The sequence below is a fragment of the Plectropomus leopardus genome, chromosome 16 (genome assembly GCF_026936395.1).
Source record: "Plectropomus leopardus strain MGB_pleo_1.0 chromosome 16, ASM2693639v1, whole genome shotgun sequence".
In the NCBI taxonomy this organism is placed as follows: Eukaryota; Metazoa; Chordata; class Actinopteri; order Perciformes; family Serranidae; genus Plectropomus; species Plectropomus leopardus.
Genome location: NC_142191.1, coordinates 5039967 through 5051997, shown reverse-complemented (window position 1 = coordinate 5051997; position 12031 = coordinate 5039967). Strand labels below are relative to the sequence as shown.

At 37.9% G+C, this 12031-nt stretch overlaps 1 protein-coding gene across 3 annotated transcripts; it reads right to left on the bottom strand.

Annotated features, from left to right (window-relative positions):
• Positions 1–1791: 1791 nt before the first annotated feature.
• On the bottom strand, positions 1792–11494 carry ccnk (cyclin K). Of its 3 annotated transcripts, none has more exons than XM_088089625.1 (12): positions 11358–11494; positions 9962–10048; positions 9554–9783; positions 9235–9316; positions 9012–9143; positions 8141–8246; positions 7984–8041; positions 7677–7846; positions 7385–7593; positions 6478–6508; positions 5381–5452; positions 1792–4676 (listed from the first exon to the last, which is right to left on the bottom strand). In XM_088089625.1, the coding sequence occupies exons 3-12, from the start codon at positions 9739–9741 to the stop codon at positions 4126–4128; spliced, it is 1599 nt and encodes a 532-aa protein (XP_087945751.1). In that variant the 5' UTR covers positions 9742–9783; positions 9962–10048; positions 11358–11494; the 3' UTR covers positions 1792–4125. The 3 variants fall into 3 exon arrangements, with proteins under 3 accessions (XP_087945751.1, XP_087945752.1, XP_042359423.1); XM_088089626.1 differs by having other exon boundaries at positions 9962–10051; positions 11358–11492; XM_042503489.2 differs by lacking the exon at positions 9962–10048.
• Between the last annotated feature and the right edge of the window lie 537 nt (positions 11495–12031).

The following is a 12031-nucleotide window of genomic DNA, read 5'->3' as shown; positions in this document are numbered from 1 at the left end:
AGTGGAAACCTCAAATAATAAACCAAACTCTACTGAAGAAAATCTTAAAATATTTGCCAAGTAATCAAAAACATTTGGCATTTGTTTTTACTTACTTTTTCTATTCCATTTTTTGTTTTCTTTTTCTCTTTCTTTTCTTTTTAAATTTATTTTCTCAATTTATAACAATAATAATAATAATGATTATTATTTTATTTTATGTATTAATATATTTTTAATACCATTTTTTTATTTGGTTTTCTTGTATTTTTACTAATTTCTTGCTAATGCTTGGGTCATTTCTTTTTTTGTTGCTCATTGAATTCTTCCCATGTTTTTGAAAGAAATCAAGATCTTGAAGTTTCAGAGGGTTGAAATAAATACAAAATTAAACAATTTAACGTTTTATGGTTCTACGCTAAGTGAAAATAAAAGAACTCAAGTCCCTTCACACTGCTTAAAAATTATTTGACATGTCATTTCCGTTTTGCACCACCCCTTTCCTCCTCATAAATAACTAACATACCCTTAGTGAGCACTACTTTTTCTTCTCTAAGGTGATCCAGCCACCTGAAAGGTGTGGCATATCAACATGCTGATTGGAGCTTCAGCACAGGTGTGCCTTGATGTGGTTAATTGTGACAGTTGAAGACTTTAGTGTTTTAATTTGTGTCGTAAATGAATGAAGAAGAAAAGAGGGGTGCTCGGTACAACAGGGGCTGTCCCGGAATTTTTAAAAAATACACAGAGGAGCTCGTGGACACTTTTTTTGTAGCCAGCAAGGTAATAAAAACAAGCGCACCCAACTACAGTGTGACGGAAGCCGAGGAGCTGCTGTTTATGTTTGTAGCCATGAAGTTAGCTCACAGTTAGCAACTTTACACCAAAGGACTCACAACTTGGATTAAACGACGTTTTATTCTTTCGGAAGATCTTTATGGACTAAATGGACATAAATAATTGAGGAATGGACTCCTATGTGGATTTAAGGACCGCTTCAAAGGTAAGGAGTCACCACTTTTTGACGTTTTCCTTGTTAGCTACGCCGGTAATCAGTCAGTCAATCGCTTATTCCAGACTAAAACATTAAAAGGCAAAACATCACATACAATAAATAAGATAAAATCTCAATTAATTTTAGTTTTGGCGTTTGTAGTTTCGGTGAAATGAACTGGCCGAGTGAATTGTGTCCATACGTGTTTATATTGACAAGACGTTTTAAGCTAGAAATTTGAATTTTGACGCGGGAAGCTAACGTTAGCTTAAGTATGGAAATGTGTTCCCTGGTCAAATGGTGTCCCCCTGTTTACATGGTGGGGACAGTAACTTAACCCTTAGGGACTGTTTGGCACGTTTTACGCCCTTTTCATTCTTCTGTTTTTATATATAAGCATAATTTTGGCTGTGTTCATGCATTTGGCACACACCAGTCAGTGTCCCCTTCGTTCTCCGCTGGTGTCTCCACTGGTGTCCACTCTGCTCTCATTCTCTGCCGGTGTCCACTCTCACTCTCCGCTGGTGTCTCCACCCATGTCCACTGCTCTCATTCTCCGCCTGCGTCTCCGCCGGTGTCCACTCCACTCTAATTCTCCGCTGGTGTCTGGTCTCATTCTCCGCCGGTGTCTCCAAATGTCTGTGTCTGTTGCCATATTTTTGAAAGAAATAACTGATTTGGTCAGGATTGTGTGAATAATTGTGATGCCGCAGTCTGCTACTGAGGGAGCTGGATGAGACCCGCACAGTCTCATGCAGGGGTTGAGAGGTGTTGAATACACCTTTTCACCTTATAGAGATTGAAAACACATGACTCAGTTCAAAGTATGAAAAGCAGGTCTTTATTGTTCTAAGTGCCTCTCAGACACAAAACCAAAGCTGCGTGCAGGATACAGAAAAGAGAAGCCCGACTAAGGCACATATGGAACTCTGAAAAACAAATGCCTAAATGAAAAGAACAGATATGTACAAATATACCTTAGACTGTCCAGTGTTAGACATGGTTTGATGACAGGGTTTCTGTTGTGTCTAGTTCATGTAATACTGACTGCAGCGCAGATTCACTAAAAACTAACAGGAAATGAGTGTGGCAGTGCGATACAGTGAGCGCTATGGTTGCTGAAATACCTCAATTTTCACAGAATAGACAGTAACATAACAGAAGCATGTTTCAACAATTTGACTACTGCATGTACAACCATCTTAAGATTTTTATTATGCTGTTTTTCTCAGAATAGTGGGAATGTTTAGAAAATATATTGCAGGGGAGAGGACACTAGTATGAAAGGAAGTTAAAGAAAAAAAAACACAATCAGGGTGACAGACTACAGAAGGAAATAAAAGAGTCAAACTTTGACCTACTCAAAGAAAAAAATAGTACATTTCATCACCCCCCGAAATTATGAATGAGCATGTGTGACAAAACTAAAAGAAAAATTTATGGTGCTGATATTTCCTGGTACATTTACAAAACAATAACGAATGGACAGTGTTTGTTAGAAGACCCTGAAACTAGATGAAGTACCGTCCTGTACATGTTTAACACTTTGAAACCTCACATTCGCTTGATATCTTTCAAAAACATGGTAAGAAAGCAATGAGCAACTTAAGAAGACATGACCTCAAAAATAGTAAGAAATTAGTAAAAAAAAAAAAAAAAAACAAAAAAAAACAACTTAAATTTAGCACCAAAACAAAAAAAAAAGAAAATTACCTGATAGTGTTTAAAAAATAAAAAGTCCTGAAATACTTTGAAACTCAGAAATTGTTTATCTTGGTCCTTTAAACATAAGAAAAAGTACTTGTATATAATTGAGAACATATAACAAATTATAATATGAATTTGATTAGATTAATGTTTTAAACTAGAAAGCAAAGAACAGCCTTGGTTGCATTTTTTGCCAATACCGAATAAATGCGAATTGGTTGGTAAATAGTCGGCATCAGGATGTTTCATTAGCCCGAAAAACAGCCGCACCGGAGCAGCGTCAGCCATTATTATTATATCATGAGCTAATTTTTGGCCCTGAAGGCCTGTTTGCTCCAAGTACAAACATGCACAGTTTTTTTGCAACAGATGGTTGTGGAGAAAACAATTTCATCCTTGAGAATAAAAATGAATGCGTGAAAAAGTCCTTGAATCTGACTCACCCCTGTCTGTGCAAACCCTAACTTTAAATGTGTATAATTATGATGAATTAAATATTGCTTTGTGGGTTTCTTACCTAGCTTTTTAAAAACAATTTTCTAAATCTACTTAATCTTGCAATTTGCAGGACATTTCTTGCCAAGTTGCTCTTCGCCTTTTACCCATGTAGAAGAAATTAAACCAATTTGCTCTGGGCTCAAAGGTTTAACCCTTTGAAAGCTGCATTAACATCAGTTTTCTTGTGTTGCATTCATGCCTTTCACAAGAATTCAAACCTTTAAAATGTGACCAAATTGGTTGGATTTCTTTCAAAATCATGAGAAAAAAAAACAGATATCCACTGTCTTAAAATATCCCATTAATTACAAGAAATTAGTAGAAAGGTGACAAGAAAATGACAATAAAATTTGCTAAAGAGAGAGAGAAAATCAATAGAAAATTATCAAATAACTAGAGAAAAAAAATCAAGAAAATTTATTTTAGAATTATTATATTAAAATTAGTTCACAGAAAGATATTTTTTATTTGTTATTTTTATATTAATTTAGCACTTTAAAGGTAATTTCTTGCTTTTGTCCTTTTACGTTTTTGATAATTTAAGGTAATTTTCTTGTAACTTTAAATTTCTTGCTCATTTTTGGTTTATTTCTTGTTAAATTGCTCATTGCCTTCATTCTATGTTTTTGAAATAATTCAACCAATTTCAGGTTCTAAAGGGTTAAATACTTGTAAAAGGTGTCTGAATGCAGCACGAGAAAAGTGATGTTGATGTAGGTTTCAAAGTGACTGAGACTCTTTCAGTGCCAGTTCAGGTTCTCTTAACAAAACTGCCCAAAACTCACTTTTCCTCTCAAGTCCATTTGTTGTTAAGCCTTCATAATAACTTTCTCAAAAAAAACAAAAAGTCATGCTGGAGGTGAACAAGCTCTCCTTCTGTTTGTACCAGATGACGAGTTCCTTTTGTGGTTCCTCTGCACGGATTCAGTTCACAGACTGTTTCACTCTCATCTCATCCACCCGCCGTGATTCATAGGCATGCCAGGCGGAGGGGGCAGGGGCACCTGTGACTGTCCTGGGGGCACTGGGGGTGGAGGAGGGTACCCAGTAGGCGGAAGACCTATAACTGGAGGGGGTACGTGACCTGGTGGCATGCGTGGAGGCGGTGGCGGAGGGTAGCTATTGTAGCCCGGTGGCGGATACGTTGGTGCCAAGTTGGGTGGCGGGTAGTTGGAAGGAGGAGGTGGAGGCCCTGGAGGTGGTGCTGCAGGCGGCGGATAGACGTGGGGGTGATATGGTGGGATTGGGGGTGCGTAGCTGGGCGGCATGGGGGCGTAGGAGGGACCTTCTGTCTTCATCATGGACTGCAGGCTCTGGTAGCCTTCTCCGGACATGTAGGAGCTGGTGGTGGACATGATGTAGTTGGAGGGTGGAGGTGGAGGAGGGCGATGGGGTAGGGGAGGAGGCTGATGTGGAGGCGGAGCATGTGGCGGAGGGGGAGCTGTTTCATTTAATGGTTCTGCTTCCGTGGGAGGCGCTGGAGCTGGCGCTTTGCGGTCTAGAAAGCGAGAGGAAATGACAGCGAAAACAACTTGTTAAAAATTTGGCATCATTTTTCCTGCAATGCTACTTCTGATCTCAAGCAGGCTTCGCGCAGATCCTTAAATGGATAGTTTACCAAATGCCCTTTGGATTGATGGTGCCATAAAAAAAGTGTTAGTTTATGTTACTCACAACAAAATCTTGGCAAAATTGTTCCTAAACTTAAGTCTTTGGTGTCAGTTCATGTCTTTTTTCTTCAGTTTTGATTATGTAAAATTTGTTTTAAATGTCATTTCGAGTGGCAGTAAAAAAAAGTCTTAAAACCTCTAAAATCTAATTTGCCTTGAGCTGTAGGAACCCTGTCAAGTACCCTCTCTTTTCCCAGACTCAGCGAGACCACGACTGGCAGGCTGCAGCCACATAGGAGGTCTCATTATGAGGCTCTAGCTCAAATCAGATTGGTCTGGAAGAGGTTGGGAGTTTGCGTGTGTTGGGAAACATAATGTCCAGACGAGTTGCTGGTTATGTAAGCAGACTGAGAGGACTAAAGACTTTGGGTTGCTTTCTAAGCTTGAGTCCCAGGCGGGGGGTCCTGGCTGCTTATTATGGGCCTATTTCTTGGCACACGCACACAGACAGTGGGGGTGTTGAGAGGACGCCAGCGCATACCTGTACTCTAAATCATCCTAACTTCCAAATTAGACTGAAGGAGGGTCTTACCTGGGGGAGGCTGCGATGTAGGCAGAGGGGGCATCGGGCTCTCCAGTCGAGGAATCTTTGATCCAACTTGTTCTGTGAATCAAACAGACGACTCAGTAAGACCCTTTTTACATTGAAGGGATACTTTGCTGACTTTTAACCAGCTTTGATTCAAAACAATGTGGGTAGTGTCAGTGTGGTAAAATTTTCCTCCATCCAACCAGTGTTTACATGTCCCTCCTCACCCATAACAGTGTTTTTTTCATATTGCTCGCCAACCCAGCCGCTGCCACCACGTCCTCAGAGTACACAGCTGATCAAGAGACACAACCACCCCTCTCTAGTCTCGGACTAAATTCCAATCAAATGTTAAAACTAGGCAGTGCTGATCGATTATAAATCAAAGTTTTGTTACTGCACTGTCTATTTCTTGCCTAAAATGTTTTCAGAAACATGTTTTAACGCCTCGTTTTGCCATAATGGTAATAGATTGTGAGCAGGAAGTGGGCAAAACATCAAAAAAACAGCAATCAAATGTTAAAACTAAGCAGCACTGATGAAATATAAACCAAGATTATGTTAGAGTTGCATATTTCTCGCTTCAAATGTTTTAAACAACATTTTTTATCTTATCATCTAACTGTAACACGTAATACAACCAGCTGCCATCGTTTCACACCTTTCGTTCTACATTACATCAGGCACGTAGCATTCTGGTAGTTGTTGGTTTTTTTTACCTCTTAATCAAAAGTGCCCCTTTTCTCTGTTTTCTTTGGTCGTGTAGCACCGATTTAAAACCTATTTGCATCTTTTTACTACAGAGACGGCCTAGTTTTATGTGAGGACCTTCTTTATATCGGTGAAATACCTCTTTAAGCGAATGCATTAGAGAACTTTGCTGTAGGCTCAAATAATTAGAAAATCCCCAAACCCTTGCAGGAAAATACTAATCCCAGCCATTTAGAATCAACAGTATAATCTGTAATTTTGCCAGGACTTTATCTAAATTGATGTCACATTAATTAGCAAATTTTTCTTGGAGGTATTTCAGATTTTTACAAGATATGAACAGTTTTAAACACACATGAGCAGAATTTGAAGTTTAACAAAAGTCTTACCCGGAGCCTTTGGTTCATCTTTTGGAGATGTCTGAAAAAAAAGAAAATGAATGCAACAATACTCAGTTTCCATTTTGAGACAGATACTGTTGAGTGTTGACTTAAACATTCAGTTAAAGACATAAAAACATAAGTTGTAGGATCTGTTGGACATTATACCTTTAAACTCTACAACAGAAATGGTCCAGCAGTTCCTTCGTTTGGTAGTTTGGCTTATTGTGATAGCATTTCTTGGTTTGTCTTCAAAGCCTTACATGTCTAAATTTTGTATAATCCAAGATTACAAAAAACATTGCAAAAAAGATTTTGTAAGTCAATAAAACCTAATAACTGATTAATATATTGAAATTTTGTAATGAATTTAAAAAAAATGTTTATCAAATTTAAAAAATAGCACAAACTAAACATGAACTAAATATTTCTGAACTCATTTAAATTCTATGCATTATTTTGTGTGCAGAGTGCAAAGGCATTTAAATCAATTTATCATTCAATCCTGTTCGGTTACGGTGTGCTTTTGCATATAATTTAGTGTAATGACGTCATCACAAGCTTAAAATGTGATGACACAGAAGACAGAAGCTTTAGCTTTCTGCTGCAAAAAGTCCTAGCTATTATCTTTCTTATTTTAGATTAATTTAAACAGGATAATAATGCAAAGATTATTCTCTTGTGGCCTTTATGGGGAAATAACAGCATCAATGTGCATTTTCACCACCTTTGCAACACACATGAGGTAATGTAACGTAATGACAAGATGACTCTGAAGACCGAAGCCTTTCTCTGCAAAAACTGTGTCCAAGCTATTGTGGTCTTCTTCTTAGTTTGATTTAAACAGGATCATTCAAACAGTCGCCCGTTTTTAGGGATAAATAAACCAAAAATAGAAGTCAAGCATTCAACTCACATGTGGGCGTTTGATCTGGCGTGCAGGGCTGCCTCCTTGAGGGGAGGTCTTCTTTGGTGGTGGGGGCGGAGGGTTGGGGGCAGGTGGTAGTCCCTGTGGGGCTGGAGGAATGGGAGCCTGAGGAGCAGACGACCTCTCCTTCTCCTGTATCTGCTGAGGGATCGGCTTGTTTCCCTGCGAGTACAGATCCAGGATCTGGTGGCAAATGTCTGAAAGACAAAGACACATTTTTGTTGAGATTTATCAAATATCGTAGCAGAGGCAGGAAGTGTCATGGCTTTATAATGAGTACCTTCAAGTAGCTCGACAGGGACGTCCTGGACAAACTGCTCCCACCAGCGGCGTGATGACTGCTTGGCAGTCCACTCTTGAATGTCAAATTTACAGAGGCGGCCGGCCAGGTACATGACGGCTACCGCAATAATCTCTGGTTCCCACTGCAGGGACAGCATGGTGCACAGGCTGGGAGAGACACAGGACATTATAGTTACTGTTTTCTCTCTTCAACTTAAAATACGTCACCTAATTTTTAATTATATCTATTCTCTATAATTGAGTTATAATGCACTGAATTACAGAATAATTGCTCTGCTGCTCACCTGTCATTGACAAAGGTCCACGCCATTTGTAGCACCTTGCACACTTTATTCTTCTCTCCTTTAACAAAAAGAAACAAGATCCGTAAACTTCCACATTCCCAGAGACATAAAGCATCACTCTGAGTGAATCTGATGCCATTCTCGTCTCCCAGCTCACCTTTGAGTTGTTTGACATAGCGCAGCAGGAACATGTAAGGGTGCTCCACCTGCAGGTCAAATTTGATAGTCTGGAGCAAAATCCTCTCCAACACCATCACTTCTTCCTGTGGAAGAAACACAGATAGCTCAAATATCCCTGTTGGTAAAAACACTACAAGCTAAGGCAAGGTGTTTTTTTGTTTTTTTTTCTTACACCTGGAGCATGAAAACAGACCGTTTACATCACATCTGCAATACTTACCAGTAACTTTAAAGTTGCATTATTGCTGCTGGCTGCACTGCGCATTAATGTCTCAAAGCTGATCATTCCAGTATTGTGACAACAAGTCTCTTTTATTATTAAATTAAAATCTTAATGAGCACGCCAAGATGGACAGACGGCATAAGATTGTTTTTTGATAGAAGATTAACAGTAAATAGTTTTGAATTTATTTATTTATTGCATTCTAGAGCAACATAATGCCATGTCATGGCTCTGTAAACGATTTTAGGTAAGACTATTAATGTATTCTCTGCACTCAGTGACCAAAATAAACTTTTTGACTGCGACAATAAGGTATACCTTGTCTTTGAACTTAAATTAAGGTCCTTTTCATACCAAGTCGGATATTTTTTTTTTGTATTCGATTTTTAAATCTGTTGGCCCATAACTATCGTTACGCACAAAATACTTGCACACTGAACCCGATGTTTTGCCTTTTTTTTCCCATTGCAAAAATTTGCAATATGACACAATTTATTGTGTCATAACAATGTATTTATTTTTAAACGTGCAACATTTTCAGACGAAAAAATCTAACTAAGCCTTTACAAAGGGCACTGTAAACAAGAAAAATGTCCAAAGACAGAGGAAAAATGAAAAACTTCACCTTCGGATCGTCTCCAAACTGAGCAAACTGCACATCGTTCAGTAAGCTGCGCGCGGTTTTGATGATGTCTTTACACTTCTTTGGGGTTTCCTCCACTTTTCCAGCCAAGAAAAGACAGCAAGCACCCGTCACCTGTCAAGGCGCAAATCATAACATTAATACCACAAATTCAGTCCAAGCCAAGAAACAGGATAAACTCAGAATAACCTTTAATTAAACTTACATATCTGGGGAACTGCTTGAAGGAGTGAAACATGTAGAAGCGATGGAAATATATGATGCCAGTTGCAAGAGTGTCATAGTGTCTGGATGACAGTCAAGGATATCACAGTAAACATTTAATATGTGCAAGCATCTCTTAACAACAAAAGGAGGACACAGTATTTTAGTGGGAAAATCTCTAACAAATGTAGATGCAGCTAAGTCTTTTGTTTGCTATTAACTGTATTTCATTAGGAACTAACTGAAACCAGTGCCACTGGTGTATCGTTTAAGATAGATTAATTTATTTTGCAGTATTCAAATAAAGTAATCAAGGATACAGGCCAAGTCTGGTCCCCACGTCAAAAATGAAGCGGGCTCCTTCTCTCCGATAGCGAGCCTCTGTGCCAGGGTCCAAGCCTTCAGACTGAGAGGGGGTGTGGGCTAAATCCTTCTTGTCCCAGTACCAGCATGGCTTGATGTGGTCCAGGATTGCTTGGCCCGATGAGTTCTCCTTGAATTCCTTCATTGGCTGAGGAGAGGCAACGGTGGATGGACCCGCTGCACCGGACTGTCAAAAACAAGACTGCGGTGATAAACTAGACCGAGACATGAGGCTAAAACAAGAGCAGCAGAGTAACCCAAATATGTGCAATGCTGGTTTACTTTGGCAAACCGGTGTCAAATGTAATACTCTCAACATTAAAAAGTGGCACCCTGAAATCGAATATACGTATTTTTCCTCTTACCTATAGTGTTATTTATCAGTCTTGATAGTTTTGGTGTGAGTTGCAGTGTTGGGGGTATCGGCCGTAGAGATGTCTGCCTTTGGCACTCTGCTTGTGGTATTGAACAGATAGTTTACATTTATGGCAACCTGTGGCGACCCTGAAACTTGAGATACAAAGCTGACACAAGATTTTTAGATCTGTACTTTAACTAACGGCAAAGTAGCTCACAAACCATTTCTTCATAGCCCAAACTATGTAAACAGGGTTCCTGCAGATCCTAAAAATAAGGCCTTAATCTGTATTAAATTGACTTTCATTAATCTTCAAAAAACGTCTTAAAATGGGAAATGAGCCATGGGGCAGGGGATTTTCTTAATATTTTCTGATATTGCATTGTAAAATCTCAAAAAAATACTTGGTAATATTTATTTTTTTGTTACATAATTTAATCATTTCCTTTTCTTTCACTTGTCATGAAGGGAATCCAAGCAGTGGAATCTCACATGCAGACTGAGAAACATAAATCTTCTGTTAATTAACCAAATATATTTATTTATGATAATATAATATGTTTATAGTCTTCCATATGTACCACTCTAAAAAGGGTTGTTTTTCTCAGCATTTGACATAAGTCACGTTATGGAACAATGAACATTTGGGCAAAATAAAATTGTCCTTCAAGTTTAGTTATGAGAAAATTAGTCTTAATTCCAAGTGGCATTAAAATTAGTCTCAAATCGTCTTTGCCTTAAGCTGCAGGAAGCTAATTTATGGAGAAAGAATGGGTCTCATTTTGCTTGTATTTTCTTCATATCTTCATGCATTAGAGGTCACTAATCTAACGTTAGCTGATTACAGTTTAATAATCCCAAAATTATAAAAACAGTGTACAGGAGACTGATCTACTACAGGCTAAACGTAATGTTTGGCAGGGCACCTCCCATCTCATTCATAAATAACGTCTACCAATAGGCAAACAGAATAACTTTAATAATGCCATGATTAAAACATTAAACGTGATTCCAATAACAACCAATTATTTTCTGCATTAGCATAATAAAACTGATTAGTGCTCGTTAGCATTCGTTAGCATATGTTAGCCGATCTAATGGGAACCTTGTGTTAGCTTCGTGGAGCTAATACAAGCAAATAACCACCAATGCGTGAATATTACTCGATTTTTAAAGAGCACAATGTGCGCCGATAAGGTCAGTTAAAGCTGAAATGAACTAGACGTTGAAATAAAGACAGTAAAGTTGACAACTGTGCTGACGTTCAGCCAAACAGGTGATACTGTTCGTTAGCAACTCGAGGTGATAACAGCGCTGAAGCTGTTAGCGCTGCGCCCCGTAAAAAGCGGCTTTAAGTCACCCCGATCGCAGTCTGTGGGTTTGTAATAAAACAGGAATCTCACCTTTAACATGTAGCCGTCCGAGTAAATCACCCAAATACAGACAGCTGTGTGTTTAATCCGCAGTTTTCACAAGAAGTTGGCTAACAAGTGATCCACAACAGTCCCCATTGTAACAAGGGCACCGCCATTACGGAGCACGTCAGAGGCAGCGTGCTTCCTGACGTCATCGCGCAGGACATGCGATACGCGTGCGCTGTTGGATTATTTTTTTCAGAATGGAAATGTACAATTTAACAGACAATGAATAATAATATTACTTTCAAATGAAGACGTATTACGTATGTATTAATAATGTTATTTATGTCTTTATTTTCCGTCAAATATCTTGTTTTTATTTTATTTATTTATTTAGTGTATTTAGTCTATTTTCCTTTATTTATTTTAGCTGACAAATTCTCTTTTTTCCTTTCATTTTTTTACTCAGATTCATGCCCATATATATATATATATATACATATATATCCCATATATATATCATATATACATATATATATATATATATATATATATATATATATATATATATATATATATATATATATATATATATATATATATATATATATATATATATATATATATATATATATATATATATATATATATATATATATATATATATATATATATATATATATATATATATATATATATATATATATATATATACATAT

Coding starts and splice junctions, on each gene's coding strand:
- ccnk (XM_042503489.2), bottom strand. Junction 5,453..6,477: donor AGATGAACCAAAGGCTCCGG/GTAAGACTTTTG, acceptor TTTGATTCACAG/AACAAGTTGGATCAAAGATT. Junction 4,677..5,380: donor TACATCGCAGCCTCCCCCAG/GTAAGACCCTCC, acceptor CTCGCTTTCTAG/ACCGCAAAGCGCCAGCTCCA.